At 37.8% G+C, this 26,878-nt stretch overlaps 2 protein-coding genes across 9 annotated transcripts in view; both read left to right on the top strand.

Annotated features, from left to right (window-relative positions):
- Positions 1-23,064, top strand: part of atp13a3 (ATPase 13A3) — a 33,277-nt gene extending 10,213 nt beyond the window's left edge. Inside the window, exons 3-34 of one of the 3 annotated variants that reach the window (XM_008406852.3) lie at positions 2,684-2,770; positions 3,340-3,513; positions 4,617-4,853; positions 6,244-6,314; positions 6,520-6,603; positions 7,268-7,337; positions 7,852-7,986; positions 8,605-8,677; positions 8,930-9,061; positions 9,132-9,311; positions 9,703-9,860; positions 10,067-10,255; positions 10,354-10,415; positions 10,637-10,787; positions 11,344-11,463; positions 11,641-11,658; positions 11,939-12,092; positions 12,328-12,448; positions 12,599-12,723; positions 12,883-13,043; positions 13,360-13,488; positions 13,577-13,656; positions 13,808-13,850; positions 13,932-14,041; positions 14,852-14,948; positions 15,040-15,112; positions 15,201-15,378; positions 15,475-15,647; positions 15,733-15,821; positions 16,117-16,197; positions 16,929-17,009; positions 18,481-23,064. In XM_008406852.3, the coding sequence (XP_008405074.1) occupies positions 2,720-2,770; positions 3,340-3,513; positions 4,617-4,853; positions 6,244-6,314; positions 6,520-6,603; positions 7,268-7,337; positions 7,852-7,986; positions 8,605-8,677; positions 8,930-9,061; positions 9,132-9,311; positions 9,703-9,860; positions 10,067-10,255; positions 10,354-10,415; positions 10,637-10,787; positions 11,344-11,463; positions 11,641-11,658; positions 11,939-12,092; positions 12,328-12,448; positions 12,599-12,723; positions 12,883-13,043; positions 13,360-13,488; positions 13,577-13,656; positions 13,808-13,850; positions 13,932-14,041; positions 14,852-14,948; positions 15,040-15,112; positions 15,201-15,378; positions 15,475-15,647; positions 15,733-15,821; positions 16,117-16,197; positions 16,929-17,009; positions 18,481-18,675 (3,795 nt within the window). In that variant the 5' untranslated portion in view covers positions 2,684-2,719 and the 3' untranslated portion in view covers positions 18,676-23,064. Of the gene's footprint in view, positions 1-2,683; positions 2,771-3,339; positions 3,514-4,616; positions 4,854-6,243; positions 6,315-6,519; positions 6,604-7,267; positions 7,338-7,851; positions 7,987-8,604; positions 8,678-8,929; positions 9,062-9,131; positions 9,312-9,702; positions 9,861-10,066; positions 10,256-10,353; positions 10,416-10,636; positions 10,788-11,343; positions 11,464-11,640; positions 11,659-11,938; positions 12,093-12,327; positions 12,449-12,598; positions 12,724-12,882; positions 13,044-13,359; positions 13,489-13,576; positions 13,657-13,807; positions 13,851-13,931; positions 14,042-14,851; positions 14,949-15,039; positions 15,113-15,200; positions 15,379-15,474; positions 15,648-15,732; positions 16,198-16,928; positions 17,010-17,110; positions 17,398-18,480 lie in introns of those variants that run through there. The other 2 variants (XR_014087273.1, XM_008406853.3) reach the window with 2 other exon arrangements.
- A 2,974-nt stretch (positions 23,065-26,038) lies between these two features.
- opa1 (OPA1 mitochondrial dynamin like GTPase) overlaps positions 26,039-26,878 on the top strand; it is a 32,198-nt gene continuing 31,358 nt past the window's right edge. For 4 of the 6 annotated variants that reach the window (XM_017304410.2, XM_081606280.1, XM_017304408.2 and 1 more), the window contains exon 1: positions 26,040-26,243. In XM_017304410.2, coding sequence (XP_017159899.1) covers positions 26,215-26,243 — 29 coding nt within the window. In that variant the 5' untranslated portion in view covers positions 26,040-26,214. Of the gene's footprint in view, positions 26,244-26,878 lie in introns of all 6 variants that reach the window. The other 2 variants (XM_008406846.3, XM_008406850.3) reach the window with 1 other exon arrangement.

Here is a 26,878-nt window from a genome sequence, read left to right as displayed (position 1 = left end):
GATATAGCAAAGGGCTGCTGTGCACTCAGCTTAATCACCATCAGTCACGGGGGAAAAAAAACATGCTGGGTAATCTTTGAGAAATGCAAACAATCCAATGAGAAACTTTATTTACTAACGTAACATTAAAAGTGAAGATGAGCAGTGATGAGTTAACTTGTCATATAATACATTACTCTCTAATAAACATTGAACTTGTAAAGTAATTTTTGTCCACTGTGACTCTATTCAAAATTTGTCTTTATTGAAGTAAAACACAATTGTGTGAAAGACCAGAGTGATTGTTATGGACGTCGGTGTGTCTGAAAAGGGCTTTTATGTCAAACATGCTTTTTTTTTTGCACTCTGCACTTGCCATGTTTTTTACTGTTTGCTTTATTAGAGCAAATTAACTAATTCAGGATGTGACTAATTCTTACTAATTTATGTCTATATCTGGGCTCAGGGTTTCTAGGAACCGTTCCGCTAACAATGTGAAGAAACCTATGAGCTTTAGCTTGAGTTAATATGTAACTTACTATTAATGAAGTTATTTCCAGGGATGGTCTGTCCCAGGAGTGAGCCATCAGGCACAGAGGGATCACACATCCCTCTGTGATCCAAGCCGCCTCAGTTTATAGACGGCTTAGCAGCTAGGAAGGGATGATGCTAGGGAATCGAAACAGATGGGACACTTACAGATTAATACTTTCTATATTTACCACCTGTATCTGAGACTACAGTAACAGTAGCGAAACATATTTCTCTTTCTTGTTTGTGCTTCCAACTCAAACTTTTAGTATCTTTTCCTGTCAACTTTGTCAAGTGAGGATTTGCTTCAATTAAACTCCATTTAACAATCTGAATATTATATAGCATGTAAAGTGAGTTCATGACCATCATTTCCATTTATACCACCAGCCAGCCCATGATTCCTTGATACTTTGAAATTCAGTTTTGAAGTTTTTTCTGAGTCACTAATCCTGGATAGAAACTTTGCAAATGACTTAATCAGTGATGCACTGTTGTTGGTATTTCCACTCATTGCAGTAGTTTGGGAAGGAATGTTGGGCCTGTGTTGCACCCACCGCATAGCACCGGCCAGGGGGAGGGCTGCCATTGGAAAATACAAGGAAGGGCTTGGTCCTAAGTAAAATATCCCAGAGTATGCCACTGAAAAGGCTCTCCTGGGTGTAGCTGCCTGATAAGATCTGTGTTTGAGTGCAATCACAGGATTTCTGGGTGTTTTAAAGGGGCAGTGGATGACAGTGAGTGGTCACCCTGTAGCAAACATGTCCAGATATGATATGGAGAACCTTTGCTGCCTTAACATGGGTGACGGTGCCAGGATTTTCTGTGTTTTCCTTTCATTTAATTTAACGCTTATTATCTTGTAGCTTCACTCTTATTTGTTATCGGGTTATTTATTTATTTATTTATTTATTTATTTATTTATTTATTTATTTATTTATTTATTTTTATTTGAGTTCAACACTCAAAATAAGTTTTTTTTTATTATTTGTATATGACTTGAAGCACAAATATAATCAAAAAGTTGCACTTAAACTGTGACTCCAGAAATGGAAGAACTAATGGATTAGCTGCCTTGGACTGCTTTAAGTATTATATTTCTTTTAATTACTTTGCCTTAATCATTGAAAGATTTCTTTAATCTTTTGTGAAATATATCACTGCAAAAAAAAAAAAATCATCTGACAGTGAACTGAATAGCAAATTGAATACTTTGTATTTAATCATTTTTCACTAAGTGGTGAATAGTATGTATATTTCTGTGATGTCAAAAATGTAGGACTCTTTAAATTCCTTTTTTATTGTGATTTCCAAGTCATGTTTGGTTTCACTTTTGATTGTCTAAAAATGTCCCACATGTCAGCAGAAAAGAGCAAAGAACAGTTTAATTCTTAAGTTTGACTCCGTCTAGACTAAATCTCCCTGGAAATGTTAAATCAGGTGGATGTCTGCCAAAGCTCCAAAATCAGACAAGTAGTTTTTTATTATTTCAATCTTGAGCCACAGAAAATGTTGTGTGTGAACAAAGAAGCAAGAAGCTGATTTGAATCTTATTTGTTATTTCCTGCTTTTCTGCTGTGGCATGCTTGGAGGTTATGGATAAACTTCCTCCAGTGTTGGTTGCTGGGAGTTGGACTCTTTAATTCTAGGTTTCATATAACACAGTGCAGCTCTTGAACAGCACAGAGGTACAGGAAGCATCACCCGATTATTTGTTATCTTACTAGCATTTTCAAGACTCTGAGTTTTTTTAATTGTCGATATTTAATTTGTTTTTTTTTTTTTTAAATAGTTGATACCATTGTTTGAATATAATCCTTTGAATCATTTCAAAGGATTATGAAAACAAGCAGATGAAAGCGAAATTTTATTTTTGTATATCATAATTTGTAATTCATCAAAGTCCACCGTTTGTTTCTCTGTTTCCTCCAATGGTTTAGGGGTATTTATTATTCATAATCTGGCTGATTAATGTTTAAGTTTTTAATGGCTAAATTTTGATGAACATGCATAATGTGTGTTTTTTATTTAAATCATAAAATCAGTGCCTGAAGGACTTTCTTAAGAGCCATCTGTCCATCCTCTTTTCAGTCATCATTAGTTTTACAGTAGCAAACAAGTGGAGCTGAAATGTCGCTTTATACTGATAACTGATCTTTCTGGCTGCTTCTAGTGACTAAGGAAGGGGCTCGACAAACTGTTCTGCAACATGGAGAGGGGTGAGATGAAGATCCTCAACAAGGGGGAAGAGGAGGAGATGGTACGCCTATCTGATTTAACATCACTAGCTATATTTCCATCCAGTTGTCATGCAAATTTTCAGTGAACTTTTAAAATGTTGCTAAGAAAAAAGAAGAAAATGTGAGTTAGGTGTGTTTCCATCTTCTTGTTGGGAGCAAATCAACCAGGTTATGCAGAGTGTAATTTCGTCAGATGTTGGTGCCACTGACAAACACATGGCTGCAATAAACAGGAAGTAAAGGTTTCAAAATAGATGAACTGCACAGCTGACAAAAAAGGACAGTCCTAAACACCGAGGTACATATCTACCAGTGGATGGGAAAGTTTTTACAGAACCAACTTATATGAACAACTTGTATGAACTTATTCCAGCACATTATTTTATTTAGCACATTCATTCTTTTTCAAAAAGAGCCAAAAATCACCTCACCTTTTTTTTGTAATCATTTAAAATTTAGCTGTTTCCATCAAGCATTTCTAATGTGATACTTCAGAATGCACATAAACAAACCTTGATGGAAACATAGTTACTGTCTATACCAGAATTTTCTCTCTCCGCATTACAAACTTTCCCCTGTCTTTACATAGGAGCTGCAAGGCTACCGACTCTGCCGTTGGCGACTGGCCCTTGTAGGCTTCGGTGTACTTTGTACCGGAGGCTTCCTTCTCCTGCTGCTCTACTGGTTGCCAGAATGGTGCGTCAAATCCACCTGCACCCGTACCACAGCCCGTGATGCCGAAGTGGTGTTGCTGCGCTCCACGGTAGGAAGCGAGTTCGTGCTGATTAATCTGCCCGTTTGCATATTTCATTTTTCATCTATCTGTCCAGTGACTATGACACTGTTTGCCACAGTCTCATATGTGCTTTGTGGCATGTGCTGAGAGATCCAGGAATCCTGAATCAAATCAGTTTTATTCAGTTTATTTATAAAGTGCCAATTCATCAAGTAATTTCAGTAATTCTTTGCAATTGCAATGTATCCAGTGTAATCCAGTCCTAATTTATAATACAATTCAGTCATATTCAGTTGATGATCTAATGGATCATTAGATGATCTTACTTGGGTGATTTTTTTTATTTTATTTTTTTAAGTAAAATGTCACCTCTTCAATGAAGGCTAGTCTAATGCATCTAGTTGATGCTCCTCCTACTGAGCAAGCATGTGGTGACAGTGGAGAAGAACAGCTGGTGTTTAACAGGAAGAAACCTGAAGCAGTACCGGTATCAGGATGAAGGGGTTTCTTCTGCAATCAGCTGGGGATTAAGAATACAGGAAAGGTTTACTGTAAAAATAAAAACAGACACACTGAGCCAGGAGTACTTTAAAAAAAACAACAACTATCTTTTACTTAAACTAAAGTGGCAATAACAACTCGAATATAATTTGACTCAATCAACTGAAGATAAAATTGGAGATAATCACTGAGTCATGTTAGATAAAGCCTGTTACCTCACATGTGTGGGTTGCCTTTTGATGGTATTGACACACCCACTGCTCAAAGGTTGCAACCTAAAACATCACAGCAGAATAACGATAATATTGCTGTCATTTGATTCTCGTAATATTTTGGAAAATCGGGTATTTAAGATGCTAATTTTTCCTCCAGCTACTTAAGTTGCACCTAATTAGTTGATTCTTGAGGCTCATAGGCTCACAGCCTGGTAAAAGGACGGCTGAAATCAAGTTTCAGAGGAGTGGATTCATTGAGACCAACTGATTATTACACAATCACAGATGCATGAATGCAAAGGAAATTGTGTGTTTTCAGTCCTATTGCTGTTCGATCAGCTTTATTTTCCGGTGTGTGTGATGTTGTGTTGGTGTATTTACTTACTGCTGGTTCTCCTTGCTGCTGTTGACCAGGATGAGTTCCGGCGCTGGTTCCTGGCCAGGGTACGAGTGATGCTTGCTCCGGGGAGCAACCCCTTCCACAGCCTGGAGACCCAGACCACCTCCCCTCCTTCCTCACCCTCCTCCCCTTCCTGCCCCTTCTCTAGCCCCTCCCCTTCACCTCTGGCCAACGGACACACACCTCACCCCTCCGATGGCAGCCCTGCTCAGGAGCTCATTAGAAGATTTTCGTACTACCAGCCCACACAGGTAGCTAAATCTCTTATTGCAATAGGATAACAAGACCAACTGAACTTGAAGCTGATGTTGCACATAGAGCAATTGAGCCCCTCACTGCTCCCACAGTTTTTTTTCACCCTAAGGGTTTGCTGTGGTATCTGGCACCAAGACGTTAGCAGCAGACCCAATAGGCGAGGAGCGGCCGGCCATGCGTGGAATTTGGAGGCCAAGTCAATAGCTCAAACATGTTGCTGCAATCATTCCTGAACCATTCCTGTTTTGTGACGGGGTGCATAATCCTGCTGAAAGAGGCCACAGCCATGAAAAGATGTGTGTTGGTTTGTAATAATGCTCAGAGGGGTTTAATATGACAGTGAGAAGATGCTACGTCGAAGCATCCTGATGTTTGCAATATGCATATTGTACAGGAATTTACAATAAATGTCGACTTATTATTTAGATGCCATATATCCAGTCGTTCTATACCTGTAATAGATTTATATTTCACCTGTTATTTAAAGGGGTGCTGCTATGTATCTTCCAGGCACACAATAACATTTTATAGCACAATCAAGTAACTGTTACCCTCAGTTGTCATACAATTTTGTATATAGCAAACATAGCTTAAAAGAAATTTGACTTTCCAGTTTTACGCCTTGAAATTCTCCCTCTCTAAGAAGGTCCTACTCATTCTGACACTCCACCTTCAGGAAGTCTTCGCAACAACATTCCTCCATTATGCCGTTTAAATCTGAATTGAGAAGTAGTTATTTAAGCCGATCAGATGCGCAGTTCCACCAGGTGTTTAGCTGCTGCAGCTAGTCTAGTGGAGCTGAGTGGGGAAGGTGTGGGGCAGAAGCTCGGCTGGAAACTGCAGCTCCCAGGAAGAGCTCTGTGGAAATAGGCGGGTGATCAGGCACTGAATTTTTGGCATTAAAAGCCACTATTGCATCCAGAAATATTAGGTTAGATTAGGTTGGCAGTGCAAGATACAAGATCCTGGATGCAAGAGCATTAATGTTACACAAACAATAGAAATACTCCAATCAGATAACTTTTGATGAACCTTTTTAATGGGTGGAGTGATTCTCTCCTGTTCGACTTTGCTCTTCCACTTAACACCACAGTCAGGCGCCAGTGATGTTGACCGCACATTTGTGTTTGGTTTCCAGTGTCTATCAGGGATGTTTTATGATATTTTAATCATGTGGATGTTTGTTTTATGATACAGATTTCGTATCACAGCTGTTAAACATCAACTTGAAGTTCATATTTAACTACTCTGTTGTTTTTCTGTTCACTACATGACATTTAATTGTGAGCTCATAATAAGGAAGTAATTAATTTCCCCCCACTTTAGGTGTGTGGCTACTAGTAACTCGTCTTTATTTTTTTTCCTTTGTTCCCTTTTCTCTCTTAGATTCGCTATTTCACCTTCCATAGCACAAAGTATTACTGGAATGATGAGATGCAGAACTTTAAAGTTTTAATGTAAGACATTTTTTTACAATCTACCTCAATTGTATTAAATAAGCTGGAATCCAATTTGTGATAATCACAACTGAAAATTGATCAAATGCTTTGTTTGCAGCCATTTGAAACGTTAAACTTGTATCATCTGTTCTCCTATGTGTAATGTGTCAACTTTGTCTCCATTTCTTTTTTGTTTGTTTGTTTTGGGGCACACATTATGTAGCGGCCTGGAAGATCTTGAAGTCAGTTGCTCTACCATCCACTCAGAGCACAGTGCAGGCCTGACCAGGAACCAGCAGGAGTACAGGTACATCAGATGAAATCATAGGATTCCTTCCCTCATTTCCTCCTCCTTTCCTTCTTTATGTCTTTCCTTTATTTTGTGCGTTTCTTTCTTTGCATCTTTCATTTCTTCCTTGTGTTCTTGTCTTTTTTACCTTCTTTCTCTTTTCTGTCATTCCTTGCATCCTGTCTCTCTTTCTCTGTTTCCTCCCTTTCTTGTCATTCTTTCCTTCTTGAAATCATTCACTTTATTCTTCCTCGTGTCCTACCTCCATTCCTTCGTTCCTTCCAGCTTCAGTTTCATTCTTATGCTATTTTGAAACCATTCCCACTCAGTAAACTCCCGTAGGTCCATAATGCACTTTATTTATTTTTTTTTTAAAATATTTTGAAATTAAATTGAAGGACTTGAACTTCAGTTGAAGTATTTAGCCTGGATATGTCTTTTGTTCAAAGGGAGACAGGATATTTTTGGAGAATTAGTTAATTTGAGGGCTTTGAGCTCACAAAAGTAATCGCTGGTATTCATAGATTCCCAAACTAGTGAAAATATTGTTATATATTTTACTTTATGTAGCAAACCCCAATAAAAACTGCTCTATTGTTTGCATCACTCTGCTGCGTTTTGCGTGTGTTGCTTTAAACTCGTAGGTGTGGCTGAACGCATTGTTTCTCTCTCCTTTTGCTAGGAAACTGTTCTTCGGAGTGAATGAAATCGCAGTGAAAGTGCCTTCTGTTTTCAAGCTGCTTATCAAAGAGGTAAAAACCAGTTTCAGTCGACATAATCAGTGTTTTTTTTTTTTTTTTTTTTTTAGTTAGTCTGAATTCCCATTTATTCTCACTGTGTGTAAAACTCGACTGGCAGAGTCGACACATTGGTAAACCAGTTTTTATCAGTGTCATGGAGTTTAGTACATTTGGACTTTAAATCTTGAATATGTGATCCTCTTCAGAGTCCGGATCTTTTCTCTTTGTTCTCCCTCTATTATTTTAAGACCACCTCAAGAAACAAGTTATATCTACCTTATTTCTACATATTCTATTCTTCTCAGTTTATTTTAGTAAACATGTAATCAATTGTTTAAATAAGGATCAAATGATTGATTACTCTTGAGTAACTTAACTTGCATGCCAGGAGACGGTGGATACCGCAGTTATTTTCTTATTCCATAAACATAATTTTTTTTTGTCTTTTTCATGCAGTATGTCTTTGTTTTCAGGATGACTTTTTTTCCCATTTGGTCCAACTCTTCTTCTCTATCTCCTCCTGCAGGTCCTCAACCCTTTTTACATCTTCCAGCTCTTCAGCATAATCCTGTGGAGTGCCGATGAGTATTACTACTATGCTGTGGCCATTCTTCTCATGTCGGTTATATCCATAGCTACCTCTCTGTACACCATCAAAAAGGTGAGACTTACTAATTAACATGTCTAAGTACAGTTGAGATGCTTCTACAAATTGGTGTGTAAACATACAACTATGAAATCCCACACAAAATACTAATGCTTAAAGTTTAAAACATCTATTAACTTAATGGCGTACGATTGAAAGTAATCTTGAATTTTGACCTGTTTATTTTCATATTCTGTAGCACTGATGCACTGGTTATTACTAATGCTTTTTTCTTTGAATCTGCATAACAGTAACACATAATGACAGGTTTAGATGAATTAGTAGTTTTGTATCCACCTATATTTCTTGTATCTCTGCCAAAAGTCAGAATTATTTAGTTTATCTTTCTATATTAGACTTCTAGGTTCTATAAAATTAGTCAGAAATGTTCTTCTCTTTGATTTATATGTCCAATTATTATTATTTTTTTGCATTTTAAAAGCCCAAATTAGACATTTATAGCATGCCTTAAATAAAAGCAAAGGCCCATTAAGTTAATAAGTTTCCTTAGGGTACAAGAAACAGCTCCAGTATGACATAAATGAACAATATTGAGTCCTGTTTCTCATTATTTAAAAACAAAGAAGCAGCAAATTAATTGTTTTCATTTCTGTTAATCTCTCCTTTCTCCAGCAATACGTCATGCTTCATGATATGGTTGCAGCTCACAGTATTGTCCGTGTGTCTGTTTACCGAGCCAATAATGGTATGCCAACATCTAAGTTATATCGTCTTTTTATGGGTTTTGTACACTTTTATCTATTTATTGCCCCTCCTATATAGACTTATTCAAACCCTGTATGTTGGAAATTAAAATGCCTTTATTTAAATAAATGTTAGCTTTAATGTAAATAAAGTATTTCTTTGGATGATCAGCAAATTTGCCCTCCTCTGTCAGACCAACCACCTCCGTGCATCCCCCATGCTCACTTTTTGTTCATGTTTCAAACTTCAACAGATGTTGAAGAGACATTGTCAACTGATCTGGTACCTGGTGATGTGGTGGTCATTCCAAGCAACGGGACCATCATGCCATGTGACGCAGTGCTGATCAGCGGCACCTGCATCGTCAATGAAAGCATGCTCACAGGTAAACTCGTCGTGTCTAACGGCAAGGTGCGTTGTTCCGTGCAGCACAATAACAGAATTCCCTTCATCAGGTGAGAGTGTTCCTGTGACAAAGACCAACCTCCCCAACCCACTACCAGGAGAGCGGGAGGGGGCGGACAGTGCCTACAACACAGAGGAGCATAAGAGACACACACTGTTCTGCGGCACCAACGTCATCCAAACCCGCTTCTACACAGGAGAACTGGTCAAAGCCGTGGTGGTCCGCACAGGTCAGCAGGGGGGCCTGGATGCAAAAACTAGATTGTTTTCTTGATGTTTTTTGCTGTTACTGTGTAATACAGAGTAAATAATATAAATTATTTAGAATATTACTTAATAATCATATTCTATTCATTCAGATGTATGTCTGCTGACTTATTTTTATTCCTAAAAACAATTTAAATGTTAGCTTGCAGCACAAGTGGTGCACAATATTGCTCAACATTAAAGAAAACCTTTTTAATTCTGGTCTCCAAAATATTATCCGATTCTTCTAAATCTATGAGTCACAATAGACTTTTTAAATGATAGTGGCATCAGTTCATTTTCTCTTAAGCAAATGTAGACAAAATCTGATAAAAAATATTAAAAATAATAACAAATATATTGTTTTTCTTGCAGGTTTCAGCACAGCCAAAGGCCAACTGGTGCGCTCCATCCTTTATCCCAAACCCACCGACTTCAAGCTGTATCGTGACGCCTACCTCTTTCTGCTGTGTCTGGTGGCCGTGGCTGGAATTGGCTTCATTTACTCCATCATCCTCAGTGTCATGAAAGGGGTAATGCACAGGGAAACCAGCAGAGCAAGCTGTTTTCTTGTTTGTCAAACAATTCCTTATGAGCATTCACTGCTTTTTGTAGTTCATTTTGGGACATGTTACCAGGACTTTACTAGTGAAAAAGATCCTTGAAACTAGGATCTGAGCACATAAGAAATTATTCCAACGGGAAAAACTTAAATCTTTTGCATTTTCTTCTATTCCAGGAGGAAGTGAAAACCATCATCATCGAGTCTCTGGACATCATAACCATCACGGTGCCACCAGCGCTGCCAGCAGCCATGACAGCTGGGATTGTGTACGCCCAGCGGCGTCTTAAAAAGATTGGTATTTTCTGTATCAGCCCACAGAGGATCAACATCTGTGGACAGATTAATCTGGTCTGCTTTGATAAAGTAAGTCTTCTTAGACAATACTGGAAAACAAACATATGACAGCATGAACAGTTGCTAGACTGGAATATATATATTTTTTAACATTTTTCTTTTTTAAGACGGGAACTTTAACAGAAGATGGATTGGACATGTGGGGAGTTCAGAGAGTTGAAGGAGGCCGGTATGTTGGTTTGATTTATGAAATATGGAAACATCAGAGACCCGAGTCCAACCTGCCTCTGTGATTAGTTTGAAAAAAGTTGTAAAAGTCCAGGCACATTCTGATATTTGCTGAGGAGAGGGTGTTTCTGGGCCTTAAATCAGAAGTGAAAATCACAATCAGAGTTGATAGGAGTGTTGTTGCCTTTCCTCTCCCATAACCACGTTTTCTTCCTTGATCAGTTTTCACCTATCAGAGGAAAGTGCCAACAAGGAGAATCTTGTCAAGTCCCAGTTTGTGGCCTGCATGGCCACCTGCCACTCGCTAACCAAAATAGAAGGCCAGCTGTCTGGAGATCCACTGGACCTCAAAATGTTTGAGGCTACAGGCTGGGTGAGTTGCTCTGAATATATCCAGTAACACCGTGTTGATCCAGATTCCTTCTCCGTTTGAAAGGTTGCAGTGTGAGATTCAGTAAGAACAACAACTTCAATTTCACTTGATTACATGAGGTTATGTTTATGTGTAAGTTAAAACATAAAACAAACCTCTTTGAATGCTGAATGGCCAGATACCTCCATATGGTGGGTAACAATCTTTTCACGGGGGATTTTTACACTGCCTGATGTTGTCTGGAAGATAATTATCACCCATGCAGTAATTAGCCCATAATAGGCTTATATCTGTTTGCCTAGTTAAATCCAGGTGGCATCCTTTTTTTTATTATTATTTTATTTATTTATTTTTTGACACCATCTCACCATAATGTTTAATGTTGATGCTTTGTTTGGCACAGCCCCAGGCATGATGATTATTGGGACCTTAATGCTCAGGTCCATATGAAAACAACTTTATTGCTAAAAGTTAATTAGCCTTATGTTTGGAATGTGAAAATGAACACAACATTTTTGTACAGATATTTATCTTTCTTTAACTTCATCTTCTCCAGATCCTGGAGGAAGCCACTGAGGAGGAAACTGCTCTCCATAACCGCATCATGCCCACCGTCGTCCGACCACCACCGCAGCTGCTGCCCACCCAGGCCGACGAATCAGCCGAGCAGGACATGGTAAGTGCAGAAACTAAACACTTCAACAGCTGCGCTGAGTCGGATATGCATCAATAACTTACTGAATAGAGACGACCTCAGAAAATATGTCCACATTTGTAAAGTTATCCATGAAAAATGACAACTGTCAAACTTTCTGACTTTGAAGTTTATTTTGTCTTGTTTTTGTTTTTATAGGAACTCGCTGAGCTTTCAGTAAGTATTTTGACATGTTTGATCATTATATATATATATATATAATCATTTTCCTCTGGATTAAAGTGATGCTTCACGGTTATTTAAATAATTGAAATTTGAGTCTTTTCTCTTGTTCAGGTTTTGTATTTTTTATTTTTATTTTTTTACACCTGGCCTAAAAACAATTATTGACCATGAATACCTTAAATTCTCACACATAAAACTGTGTAAACGTCCTCTGCTCATAATTACTAAATAAATCAGATACTTTTCTATATGTGTATCTGCTTGTCTGCAGTCATTATACGAGATCGGTATTGTGCGGCAGTTTCCTTTTTCCTCGGCGCTTCAGAGGATGAGCGTTGTGTCTCGTACTCTAGGGGAGAAATGTATGGACGCCTACATGAAGGGAGCACCGGAGGTGGTGGCCAGTCTCTGCAAGTCAGAAACAGGTGAGGTGACCAACATGAGTTTCTGCTAAAGGAGGCGCATCAACTGCTGTGAAAATAACATAGTTCCCACAAAAAGACACCCTTGAAATGATTTTGATATACAAATGAACTCTTTGTATGTTTGTTTTCATACGTCTGTGAATTTTATAATGTTTGCAGCGTTGCAATAGAATAGTGCTGTGGAACGAGACCCATTTCCTCTCAGTTGACTGTCTAAGCAAACTTTTTCCCCCAGTTCCGGAAAACTTTGCCGAGGTTTTGGAGGGTTACACTAAGCAGGGATTCAGAGTGATCGCTCTGGCTCATCGGCGACTCGGATCAAAACTCAACTGGCACAAAGTCCAAAACGTCAACAGGTAGTTAAAAACATTATGCAACTTGTGAAGGATTTAAGATAAGATGCTCTATAAACGCTTCAAAAAGTTTAAGTTTTTGATGCAACAAAGTTTATTTTGTATTTCTTTAGATATTTTGTTGTGTAATTTTTGTTGTTGTTTTGCTACCAGGGATTACATAGAGGCAAACTTGGAGTTTCTGGGACTCATCATCATGCAGAACAAACTGAAGGCTGAAACTCCAGGAGTGCTGCAAGACCTCCATCGAGCAAACATTCGAACCATCATGGTTACTGGTGAGAGCAGAAAAAAAAATCTTAAAATACTACAAAAAGCACATAACCATTAGAAAACTAGCTCAAGTCTTTGGATTTTCCTTAATATCTGCTTGATAGTATGAAAAACACATCTCGAGTTTTGAGAATGATTTTTTTTCTTCTTCTTCCACTTTCCAGGTGACAACATGTTGACGGCAGTCTCCGTGGCCCGTGACTGTGGAATGATCCCTCCCGAGGACATGGTCATCATTGCCGATGCCCTTCCTCCTCATGATGGACAAGCCGCCAAAATCGCATGGAGATACGCCGACAAGCCCAGCAGAACCACACGACTCGAGGTAAAGAAAAGAAAGACTCTCCACTGTCTGAGATCAAGACTAAGGTTCCACCTTCTCGAATTAAAACTCTGTAAAAATGGTCTTTTAGTTGTGTACGGTTGTTATTGAAATGAAATTAATTGAGGGGAAATTAATTACCATCTCGAATTTTTAATTAGAGCTACTTTTAATGCATGTGGTAACATTATGCCGCTTATTTCCCAAAACTACAATTTTAGTCAGGGCTTATGTAAGTGGAGGGTTCCATGTATCTTTTTTTCTAGTATCTCTAAAATGCATCTGTTGTAACTAATCCACAGTTGGTGACTTTCAACAGGAAATTAGCATCAGCCTGGAGGACGAAGGTCATGCTGAAGAGCCCAAAACACAACCACTCTACCACTTTGCCATGAATGGAAAATCATTCGCTATAATCGCCGAGCATTTCCCAGACATGCTTCAGAAGGTAGGACAAATCTTCTACTGAACTGGAAATCCTGTGTGTATTTATTGAAACGTTTCATGAACGTTGAGCCTCGTGTTATTGTTTGCAGCTTGTGCTGCACGGGACAGTGTTTGCCAGAATGGCGCCGGACCAGAAAACCCAGCTTGTCGAGACACTACAGGGAGTAGAGTGAGTCTTAATGATTTTACACTGAATTATGACAACACAAGTGCCAAGAATCTGGATTAAATGAGCTAATTTCTTTAGATAAAATCATGGCGTTAGATCTTTTACATCAGCTTTTTGATACTAACCAGTGACTCCTATCATTTGCTGCTAGCTACTTTGTGGGAATGTGTGGAGATGGTGCAAATGACTGTGGGGTACGTAAGACTGACAGGAGCAACTTGGTATAGCCCTACCTGTAATTCAACACGTTTACAGTTTTTCCTCTTCATCAAAAGGCGCTGAAGAGGGCACATAGTGGGATCTCTCTGTCAGAGCTGGAGGCCTCAGTTGCTTCCCCCTTCACCTCCAGGACCCCCAACATCTCCTGCGTCCCGAGCCTGATCAGGTTTCTGCTTGTTCCCTTTCACAGTGCCTCCTGGAAGTCATTTCTCAGCATGCACATTCTAACTACAATCTTTAATATCTTATTGCAAAAGTTTCCTAGTACTGCATAACTGAAAGAAGAGGATGAATGATTTTGCTGATTAAAAGAAAAAGTAGGGCATACTTTTTACACTGATACCTCTGAATGAAGCCCATTGGAACTAGCTGCATTCAGAAGGCATATAAATATTAAATGGAGCTTCAGGGATCTAGTGCTAAACATGAAGTCCTGCACACCACTAGTGTAGCTTTCACAAGAGGTTGGAAAGAGGAAAATCATTGTGTAAAGCAGAGGGCTGCAACTTGCAGCTCCAGATTCACAAGTGGCTCTTAGGAGCTTCTACAATGACTTTTTATATATCTTTATCTAATATTATTTTTAAAAAAACAACTAATGTTTTTAAGGATAGATATAATAAGATGCAGGTTTAGCATGTTCTAAATGAGAGCAAAGTTTGTAAAATGAAATATGTGGCAAAAAAAAACTTCACATGGTGAAACATGGTGATGGTAGCATCATGCTTTGGGTTGCTTTCGTTCACCACCCCATAACTGAACAAAGCCAAAAATACTACTTTACAGTATTTTAGCAACATGTATATAGTAATTACATTTAAAGCCCACAATACAATCTGCTGATGTTTCTTTATTCCTCAATTGAAGAATGTTCTCTTAATTCGGTGATATTATTAAATACTGCTCTGTAGGAAGTGAAGCATTTTTTTTCTTATTATATATTGGATGGATGGACATTGTTTGTTTGTCTTTACAGGGAGGGTCGCGCTGCTCTTATCACCTCCTTCTGTGTGTTCAAGTTTATGGCTCTCTACAGCATCATCCAGTACATCAGCGTCACTCTCCTCTACTCAGTAAGCAGTGTGGCTGCCTCATTATAAGGCTACGGTGACAACCAGGAGAAATTCTGAATATTTACCAATCTGTGTTCGTTCTGTGTCTTAGGTATCAAGTAACCTTGGAGATTTCCAGTTCCTCTTTATTGACATTGCTATCATCCTTCTAATTGTTTTCACCAGTAAGTTTTGGAAAATTATTGCAGAAAAAGCTTGACTTTTCCTTTAAAACATAAACGTTGTACTTAATAAGTTCTCCTGTCTCTTCAGTGAGTTTGAACCCAGCCTGGAAAGAACTGGTGTCACGTCGTCCCCCATCAGGACTAATCTCAGGACCTCTGCTGTTCTCTGTGCTGACCCAAATCCTCATCTGCTTGGGCTTCCAGACCATTACGTTTCTTTGGGTCCAAAAGCAGCCGTGGTTCGAGCGTTGGACGCCTGCTACAAAGTAAGTATCCGGCGTAGAGCGGCTCATCAGGAACAATGCTACATCGCTCCTGTCAGTAGTTTCTAATGACACTGATATATCTCTGTCCACTCCCAGCGTCTGCAATCACTCGGATCACCTGAACGTGTCCGGACTCAACCAAACGGATAATCACAACATCCAAAACTTTGAGAACACCAGTCTCTTTTACGTCTCCTGCTTCCAGTATCTCATTGTCGCCATCGTTTTCTCCAAAGGCAAACCTTTCAGGCAGCCGAGCTACAAGAACTGTGAGGCTCGGTCTTCTCAGTCCTGCTTTGCTGTAATATTTAGCATTTGGATATTCTAATGGCTGACTGACTGTCTTTTCAACAGGGCCTTTTGTTCTGTCTGCTGTGAGTTTGTATTTCTTCCTGCTGTTCATCATGTTTTATCCTGTTAAAGGCATTGATGATTATCTAGAGGTAAGTGAAGATGAATATTAGGTACTCAGCTCTGGTACAGACTGCTTTAGAAAGCCAAGTTTTATTTTCTCTTCATGCACACTGCATTTATTCCCCCATTAAATAAATGGTAATCAAATTAAAGGTGCTTTTTTCAGTGTTGAGAATTTTCTACTTCAATAAAATATTTATTGTAAAGTCTTTTTAAAACTCTTCGATGGGTGCAGTCATATTTGTGTGTAGCTGCATGTGTAATTTGAACTGTTAACTTTTCTGCACATCAATATTTTCATCAGTTTATTTTTGTTCTTTACAGATTGTCTGTGTCCCTTTTGAATGGAAGCTAAACCTTTTACTGATAATCGCAGTCAATGCTGCTGTATCTGTTATGGTGGAGGTAAGGTGTACACACGCGCGCGCATACAAACTACCACTTGTAGTTATAGATGTTTTTGCCATGTTCAGTTTTCATTTTTTCATGCAATGTGCTCATCTTTGTCTTATGCAACCTTACAGCTGGATCAATCTTTTGTTGTGATGAGAAAATGTTTTTTTATAAATGGAAAATTGTCCCTTTGACTGTTTTTGATAAATGTGGTTATTTTTAGAACATTAATTTTTCCTCAGGATTTTACATATATCTAGAGTAAATATTGTCAATCATTGGCAGAGGCTTTTTAGAAATAGAATAAAGTTTAGTCAGTGATCAGTAGTTTATGCTAACCTGCCCTGAGCAGCATAACAGTCTCTCACCTCCCCTTTAGATGGCTGCCCTCACAAACACGCAAACATCTCAGATTTCCCCGTTTCTGAGCTACCAGTGCAAATGCTACTGATCTTTGAAGCAAATTAACTAATAAAGCTTAACTGATTCTGCATAATCAGATGTTTTCAGTTTCTCTGACACTGAAGAATCTCTATAAATTCTTCCTTCTCTCATAATTTTTTTTATTCCGAACGTAATTACTGTCTCGCAAAGAATTCATCTTTGCAAATACGTGATCTCTCAAAGCTTTGTTGCCAAGATCAGCTTTAAGACTTTTGTGGCAAAATAAAAGCAGGAGCAGTGGGGAGTCAAATTCGCCTCTCTTTAATTCTTTCCCTGCCCAATGCGCTGTTATTCCTTAGACCTTCATCCTTGACATCATCTTATGGAAGCTTGTGCTCAGCAGAGACAAACAGGCCACCCCCGCCGCCCCGACACCACAGGTTGGGAAAATCTGACACCTTCTTCTCTAGCCCTTTCTTGTTGCTCATGTGTGGTGTTTCCTCTTTCTGTCCTATCTTCTTCTTTCTCTAATGTCACATAGCGCATCTTTGTGATGTAACTGCTACCTGAGACATGCATGAGAGCAACCCCGATGTTATTACCCCCTTGTGGATGGTCTGTCTTGGAAATATTATAAAAGTTCAGTCAAAAAGTGCCGATATTACACCATTTCTGAGAGCTTCTACACAAACTAAGAGGATGCAGGAGTTTGAACTTCTAGCATGCGCTCTATAAAGTGTTTTTTTTTTTTTTTTTTTTTTCTGTGAATTGAACACTGAAGGAGGTGACATGCATTGCATCACAATGCACTATAAAGACTGAACTGGTGCTCCGTCTCTTTTTGTGACTCAGTAATGTACATCACCTTTAAAACGTTCCACACAGATGTACACATTAAAGAGAAACCCTATTGGATGCCGACTTGTTTACTTTTTATTACAGCCTTGTTTTCTAAAATAAATAGTAACAGTCTTATGTAGAATAAAACGATAGGATTGTGATGATTTGCAATAGATAAGTTTAATTGACAGACAAAATGTTGACAGAATAACAAACTTTCTAAATTGTAACACCAATAATTTAAACATTTTAAGTGCTTTACTCAGAGGCCAATGACGATATGATTGGTCAGATGTGATTTGATATCTTATAGTATCTGTGGTTGCAGAGGAAATTTTGTACTGCATAAAAAATCATGTTCAATGTTAACATTTTAATAGTTTTTAGCCAAACATGGATTTAAATTCTGTTCAAATAGTTGCATTCTTTTTTTTTTTACCTTCCAAACTTTTTGTAAGAAAGGCTATTTTATATTTAAATAATATCTTAATTTGTTGCCAGACTTGAGTATCTTTTCATGCTTGCTACTGTCCTTCCCTTCTGCTGTGCTGCCAGCTTCCTGTTTGAAGATATAAAGCTTGTTTGCTGCACCTTCCCTAGTTTCTCTTAGATTCCAGTCAAGCATGTCGGTCACCACTATCAGTGTATGACCTCAGGAATGTCACGATTTAAAACAAACAAAAAAGCCCAAGCCTTTATTTGTCATTATAGAGCAAGTGAAAAGACTCTTTGTTTGTATCTTTAAAGTGTGTCTTTGTGGCCATCTTTAAAGATCTTTGTTCAGTCTCCATGAGCTTGTTTTAAGGAGTTCGCTCAGCCTTTTCAGCTGTTGACAACCAGTTCCTTAAAGTTAACTTCATGCTAAATTTTGGATTTCACCTGTTTATCACAGAACCGGATCCCTGAGTTTGATGTTTTGCATGCAATAAAATGTAGCAAGCTATAAACACCTGATCCACAGATTTTTAGATCAACTCAACATGCATTAATGCCCTTTTCTTTTTCTTCCTTTTTTTTTTTTTTCCTTTTAATGCATTTTTTTTTTTTTTTTTACAACCTGGGGATTTCTAGGGGGCGGTTGACATGCAGGCATACAAGTGTCTGTTCAGGTTGTGTCCACGCAAGACGACGCCCAAAGCTCGATACATGCATCTTGCCCAGGAACTGAGTTTGGACCCAGACTGGCCCCCAAAGCCGACAACCACCACAGAGGCCAAGCCCCGCCCTGAAAACGGCTCTGTCTATGACATCATAAGCCACTCCTAGCATCGCCACGTCCCCAAACACTATGGGGTCCCCAGCGCTCACAGGAAACTTGCATATGAGTAGTACTAAGGGAAGTGCCCATTCTCATTCTCTCGATCGCCTTCACTCTTCATGCAAAAAAAACTCCATCAGTTCTCACGAATACCGAAACGAGTACCTTCATATCTTTCAAACTGCACCTGCTTTCTCCCTCACACTCCATATTGATACTCTCAGGTCTCATTATTATTTGACATTTCTGAAAAAAAAACAACATCATTGCTCTTTTACTCGTACGCCATTCCTTACGTCTGTTTATAAAAGCAGAGTAGCATTCAACAAAGACTTGCAATCAAAGTGAAAGTTGTGTGGTGACACCTTGTGGTGTAGGTTAAACATCCTGTCAATTTGTCTGAGGAAAACCATGTGAAAGGTCACTTGAGAAATAGTGTATTCACTCGCAAATATAAAACATGTTTCATAAGATTGTTATAAACGTCAGGTTTTATTTTACACCTTAGTAGCCGATACGTGATGGACAGATACTGTGAAAATATTTAAAAAGTACAAATAAACTCTTGAGTGAAGCTGTGCAGCGTAGGATTGGGGGCATGTTGCCCTAGGAGCGAGGCTTTCAGATTTACCCTTTTCTGAATAAAAATATTGATTTTATAAAAAGGTTGTAGTTGAAACGTTTGGAGGATAGAAGAAAGGAAATGCACTTTAAAAAAAGATGAAGTTAATGGATGAAAATATTGACTTGATATAAAATTGTTCTATTTATTCTACTTGGTTGAATATTTCCTTTTGTGCAAGTGCGCGTCTTGGCAGTATGTCTTATACTGTCGAAATGCCCGTTTATTTCTCATTGCATGGTGACTCATTTCAATACAAGTCATTTGTAGGGAGCGCAGCAGAATTATGCCCACAGAGAACTTGTGAAACGGGAGTGGGGATTGTGGCTTTATTTGGTTCTCATAGAGCCCTCGGTAGTGAGGGAATACATTGTTAAATCGGAAATTAATTATTCAAATATGTCACCATTCATGGGCAAATAAACACTTTCTAGCAGCAGAGGATTTATTGTTCAGAAATTGTGTTACCACAAAGAAATAATCAACCAAATACAAATTTCCTTAATTTTTACGCTTGTTCTTTTCACTATTAGAACTTCCCTTCTGAAGCCCTAGAGCGCCACCTGTTGGCTTTTAGGTATAGTGTGTGTACCAATTGAAAAAAGCTCTAATTTGAGTTTCAGACGTAGACGTACAGAGCCGATTTAGCCTAAAATTGGCTAATTATGATCACCTGCTAACTTCTCAATGCAGCCCTAAAATACATGTATATTCATAAATACATGCTGACTAACTAATTTGTGCTTTAGCTAAGGGACAAGTTGACTAGTTATTGGAATGAGGTAAACAAAAAGTACTATTACAGTACAGTAAGTGATTTGTTTGTGTAGAATGATCTCCTTCGAGACCAGCATAAAGCCTGTACTCTGTTTAGCTCTTTGCAAAAATAGATTTTTTTTCTCTTTAAAAGGCATACTGTAAAGATTTGGAAAGGTTTTAAAACGGAACGACTTGTTTGACGAAAGAAAATAGTTTGAGCCGACGAAGCTGATTTATGACCTCTATACTTGCTCTCAAATGCCTACTAATTTTTGTGTGAGCACAAAGTTGATTTAAATCCCTTGAAGAATGGGAAAAAAAAATGCTTTTTTTTTTTTTTTTTAAGAAAATGGCCTTCTCTCTAGACTGAACTTTATATTTAACAAAGATAAGTAACAGGATTGAGTCTGTGTGGCATTTTTCTTAGATTTCTCTAAAAAACAGTTTCAAACTGTTTGGGTGTTTTGGCTCATTCTTGTGGCACGGTGTCCGCTGTAATTGTCAATGTTTAGTTGTAGGATTTCAACTCTGAGCAATGAAAACATGTGAGTAAAAGAATTTTCATCTATTCTATGTCCATATCGGCCGCCTTCTGTCCACAATATTGAACATTTGATCAAGAAATGTCAAATTTAGCACAAAATGTTATAGCTTTTTTCTGTAGATTTTGGAAACATCTTTAAACCAACAGCCGAATCCTTGTTAACTCTGACACTGATGACATTAATCTTTGTCATTTCTTACACTTTTAATGCTAAAATGTTGACTTTGTGTACTTCTGACAGAATAACGGTTTGCCCTTTAACTACACCTTTATGAAAAACATGCCTGGTTCAACATTTCCTCCATCAGTTTAGTAAGCAGTGATCTCTTTGCAGACTGAACTGGTGCTTGCTTGGTGGTGAAAAACGCTCTTCAGCATACAGAGACCTGCATGAAGCCAGCTGCCTGCGGGTCACCTGACTGTTGCAATGCTACGCATTGAGCTTCAAGCATGTGGCATAACTATAGGAATTAAGAAACATTTAACATCTTACATTGTATATTAGAGACGTAAATAATAATACAAAAGTCCCAGAAACAGCATGCATCTGGTTGGTTATTGTAAACTGTTAACCAAAAGCATGAGACTAGATGACTTAAAGCTTCCTGCATCTTTGGATATGTTCCTGAAATCAGAAGTACGGCTTTTTTAAGCGACATTTCTTCCTGTGGAAGATTGATTACAGTTGAAATTAGTGAATAGGGTAAAGAATTGTGCATCTCATCTGTGTGCTGCTCCTGTTTTTTTTTTTTTTCTTCTCCCCTAAAAAATGATTTATGAATGATGAAGCCTGATTAAATAGCTCCATCCATGTCCATCACATATCCTCCATGCATAGAGTTAAGGGCTATATGTTGGGTTCAGTGCTCTTTATTCAACATGTCAAATAAAAAAAACGGCAGTAGAGGAGCTTAGATGTGAGCATTTTTGTGATTGGAATACATATTTATATTTTATTTGGAGCGTTTTGAAATAGTTTAAAATAAAAATGGATGTGTTGCCACGATGACATGTTCAAATAAGCAGATTACTCATACCCAATACTTTTGTTTAATCTATATAGAGTATTTATTGTGACCAGATATTGGCCACAAATATTTCTAAGTCCTCCATGATTTAGAAAATTCATTATTTTTCTAAGACTGAATGTAGTTGAGAACAAAATGTAATGCAATGCAAAACCACAATTACTGATTTTTATTTCCTAAGATATTTCTTCATATGTTTACTGGTTGCTTAAATAAAAAAGGGTGAATGAGAGAGAAGAAAAGTTAGATTTTTAGCCAGTGGTCAGGTGTGTCAAATGAGATTTGATGGAGCACATCAAGTAGACATTAAGTGGTTAAAATAATACAAGGTTTTGTTTGTGTATAGGTGTACATTTCTCTAGTCTGTGGAAGAGTTTAAAGATTTAATTATAAAGATATATGGATTTTGAATTATAAAAGGGCTGGTGTGTTTTTATTTGTTGCTTTATCTTCTACTTTTTGGTACTGTCACAATCAGTTGTCAATCTTTGATTTTTTTTTTTGTGTGTGTGTGTTTTAACTTGTATAATGTAACCGTACTGTCTGTGTTCTCTAATTGGGCATCAAACCTGGGCATTTACTTCAGTCTGGTGAGAACACTTGGATAAACAAATTGCAGCCAATGTCTGTTTTCGAGGTCTAGATTAAATAAATCCAAACCTAAACAATTTGCTCCTGCAGGTTCCAAAAGTCCGAACAGATTTTTGTCTAGTTTCCCCTTTTGTTTTTATCTTGAAGTTTTCTAACTATTAAAAAGAAAAAAGCTAACCAGAAGGGAATTCAACCCGCTTTGCATTTCTAGTTTAATCATCCAAGGTGTGTCTTGACATTTTCTCTGCTTCCATGTGAAATGTAGCTGGCAAATAAATTGTCCATTGCCGTTTATCATCTTGTTGCATCACACTGCTGCTAGGAGCAAAATGATTCATCTGTGTCATATCTGCACCATTTATTTAGAAGAGAAATAAATGTGTAAATGCTACTTTTGCATTTTTCTACTGTGTAGTTTTTCTTTTTGATTCAGCGAACCTTCAACAGAGACTTCTGAGCACCTTCACTACAGGGTTCATATTAAAATAATGTTAAAACATGTCTTCTCCTGGCATTCACATAGGGTATAGGTGTGGATGAATAACTTGTATGTTAGAAATAAATAAATTGGACTTAATGTTTCACCCAGAAAAATGCTGTTAATTATATCTTTTTAACCAGTTTGCCTGCAGCTTAGCTCATGATTTCTTTTCTGTGCTCATTATTTTCAGCTTCCTCACCTCCTCACCTGGGATATATGTATTTTTTTATTGGCAGAGATGTATAATATTTTGACAATTTTCTATTTTATAATTTATTTGTATTTATTTTGATTGTTTTTTTTTTCCTCTTAAGATTGTGTTATAGCTTTATGTCGATTTGTTTTTCTTTACAATAAATGTTCTTAAAGCAACTTTTTTTTGCTCTAAGTTTTTCCATCAACTTTTAATGTGATGTATTTATGAGATAGTTGTGCTGAAATATATATTTTTGTGTATAGCAATTTAGATATAAATTTTTAGTTCACAAGTGTCAGCTTGACTTGTTTTAAATACAATTAGCCTCAAGAAACGTGACGGTTGGGAGAAAAGAAAAAAAAAACTGCCCAACAACTGGTCCAATAATGTTTATATCAGGGAGGGAAAAAAAGATTATACGTTATTGGCAGATAAAGCGTTGTTGATGACTGGTAAGCAAAGCTGCAATGAGCCAGTAAGTAGTACTTCGTTGGAAGAAAATTTATAAATTAAGGAAAGCATCAATAGCTGTGTCGGAAGCATCATCCTTCTGTCGGGGGAATATGCCGATGTTTTCATTATCTGTAAGCAGAAATAAACGCTTGAAATTGTCGTCTGTTTAATAATCTAAAGTGTTTCCCTCAGTGAGTTGAGTTACTGAAATGAACTTTCCAATGATATTCTAATTTGAGACACATCTGTACATCCTTCAGAAACTGAACTCCACAGCAGCATAACTGGTTCAGGACCCTTCACCAATCTTTCTATATCCTAATCAAAACTGGAAGGATTAGGTTTATTCTTGAAAATAGACTCGGAAAAACCAGATTTATTGAATGAGTATAGAACAAATATCAGTCATATAATTTATGAAACTTGGGTTAGTGGCAGCCAAGAGTCAGATCAATCACGCCTATTGTGGTCTTAACATTAGAAGAGCCCCAGATTTTTTTTTTTTCACAAATTAATATTTTTCTCAGATACAAGTTTGCTATTGATAAGCAAGACTTTTGTCACCAAATATTTTGTTAGATAATTTGGTTTCTGTAACGGGTCTTGGAAAACAGTTAAGACTTTCCCTGTTACACGCAATAAGTGTCAACTTCTTCCTATCACAAGGTGATGAAATTAACTTGTAACTACCAACACATTTTCATGACAGATTTGTGCTTCTGTTAATTCTTAGCCTTCCCTGCAGTATAGCTTGTCTTTAGCGATCTGAAGTGCATCTGTTTATTCAAATTGCCATTACCAGTTGTGTTATCGGTTTTTCACATTTAAATGTCCAGTTTCAGAAAAGTGTTTAGCCCTTTCAAGTTTAACCAGAGCTTCTTTGGTTTGCATCAAAAGTTTTGACATTAAATCCCATATAGTTTTAACCAGTGGTGGAGAAAGTACTCAAAAAATGTACTCAAGTAAAAGTAATACTACCACATTAACATTTGTACTTAAGTAAAAGTAAATAAGTACTAGCTTTTAAAAATACTTAAGTATTAAAAGTAAAAGTACTTGCTTAATGGATTACCTAATCGCTAATATCATTAAGTGAACCGATCTATTTAATTTTAATACATTAGAAATGTGCCATTTTAATAAACAATGCCACAGATAAAGCATGCTGTTATTGTGTTTACCCATAACATAGTAAAGACTTAGATATGTGATTCTATGCATCATAATTTCAGGGATGAAAACATCTTGTCTCCTGTCCTAACACAGCATGAACTTCACTTTTTTGCCACTAGTGGCCTTTATTTTTAAAGAAATCCAACAGAAAGGGGAAAGAAGGTGGGTGGGGGAGGACATGGGTCCAAGGAGCCAGTAGCAGAGTTGTAGTCAAGACCACCTACCCAAGACCAGCACCCCGCTATGTGACACAAAAAAATGTACTTTTACCTATCAAAATTACTTCTCAAATTGAACTGAAAGATTCACATTCCCATAAAAAAAATCTAGATATTAAATACTTGGAGCTGAAATCAATTTAATCAGTAAAGATCCGTCCAGAAGAATTGGATCGTTCCTGAATATCATATCACTATATTGCACTTTGGTCACAGCGTTGTTCCATATTTGCGACACCCCAGTCAACACCTCCACACAATAATTCAGCGCGAGTGACAACTATTTTTCATCGCCGATGCAACATGTGTCTCTGTACAACTAGCTTTGCTAGCATCACGTCCACGGAGTTTACCTTTAAGCTTTCCTTTTAAAGTGACGCTAAAAGTTGGACGAAGTCCCCACCGTCTGTGAAAGCCAAGCGCTGCTGATTTTACATGTCGCCATATCAATTTATGCAGCGCTATTATATTACTGACGATTAGACTGACAGCTTCTCCCGCTCAGAGGAAACCACTGCGCATGTCTGGAGCTCCGCGTGCGAGTAAAGGTGGCGGCGATGGGTGACAACAGACACGTAAGTCACGTTATTGCTGGGATTGTACGGCGCCACCTTAAGTCCCCGAACTTCACATTTTAACGGAAAAAAAGAGCAACGCGACTTGGATGTAACGAGTAACGCGACAGTTTTGTAGAAATGTAGTGAAGTAGAAAGTACAGATACTTACTGTAAAATGTAGTGGAGTAAAAGTAGAAAGTATCCATTATTAAATCTACTTAAGTAAAGTACAGATACACAAAAATTGTACTTAAGTACAGTAACGAAGTACTTGTACTTCCCACCACTGGTTTTAACAAACTTTAAATAATAACCAATTAACTTCATAGTTCAATAGAAGTGAGCGCACACAAAAATGCACTAGTAGGTTTTATGGGACTTTTGTGCCAGGGGCATCCAAGTAATATCAATAAAAGTAATTTTATTTCAGTAATTTAATTCAAAAAGTGAAACCTGTATAAAATCATTACACACTACGATGTAGGTATTTTAAGCATTTCAGAATTTTTACTTAACGAAGGTGGACATCTTGGAGAAACTGGCTTCAATGACAAAGATGAGAGTTGTGTAGGAGGAGAATAATTTTTGGAGGTATATATTGAATTTAAGCGATTTTTCTTTCCCTCGAGAGGTCGGGATTAAAGTCGGAATTCTTTTTTTCAGAGGCCCTTATGTTCGTCAATTTGTTTTAGCTTTTCTCAGATAAACGCCTTAATACACCGGAACTATCGGACTACGGGGTCAGTGCACAATTGGAGTTAGTACCACTCACCGGAAGTGGAACTGTCACACTGTGTCCTTGTTAGCTAACGGGCTTGTGAGTTGCCATTAGAGGCAGGCAAATGTGTCCTGATTGGAAAAATGTATTGAGCTGTGACGAGAGATAAAATCTGACAGAGAGCTACGTTCACCTGTTAGCAGCGCCATGTTGCGTGTCGGGAGCTCAGCTGCCTGGTGAGTCCAGTTTTACTGAAGGTAACGGTAGCACAAGCTAGCTTCGGTGAAATGAAGCGGAGGGGTCCACTGACAGCTGATGGCATTATAGTTAGCTCTGTTTTGAGTCTGGTAACTAATGTCCTGGTTTAAATAGATGTAAGCCTGAAATCCCACGGATTTACCGACTGTGCATTATGCTAAATGTGCTTTAAACTGAATTTCCATCTGGTTCTGTTGGTGCTGAGTTTATTTAACTGCTAGCCGACTGTAAGCAGCTAACCCGAGTGGTTGGTGAGTGCATTTCTGTTTAAATTGACTTTAATAACCTACTGTTGCTTCATACTAAATTGACCTGTTCATGGACCTATCCAGTATACACTAGTATGAGTTGTTTTTTTGCTTGCTGTAGCTAAGTGTTATATATTGTGTAATTATATGTTGCTAGCGTTGCACGATTTATGATCATGTGTTGTGTGTATTAGGCATCAGAATCTTTTACCAAATGCTTCTCCGATTAATCGTTTTTTCTTGTATTTCTATTTTTATAATAATTATCTTTTTCTATAATCAGTATGCTAAGTTGTAAGGGTTTCATGTTGGACCAAATGATTAAATCTGAAAGAACAGAATTGTAAGAATTTGAGATGTGCTGT

The sequence above is a fragment of the Poecilia reticulata genome, chromosome 4, assembly GCF_904066995.2.
Source record: "Poecilia reticulata chromosome 4, P_reticulata-male-v2, whole genome shotgun sequence".
Taxonomy (NCBI): Eukaryota; Metazoa; Chordata; class Actinopteri; order Cyprinodontiformes; family Poeciliidae; genus Poecilia; species Poecilia reticulata.
This window is presented reverse-complemented; position numbering and strand designations above follow the sequence as displayed.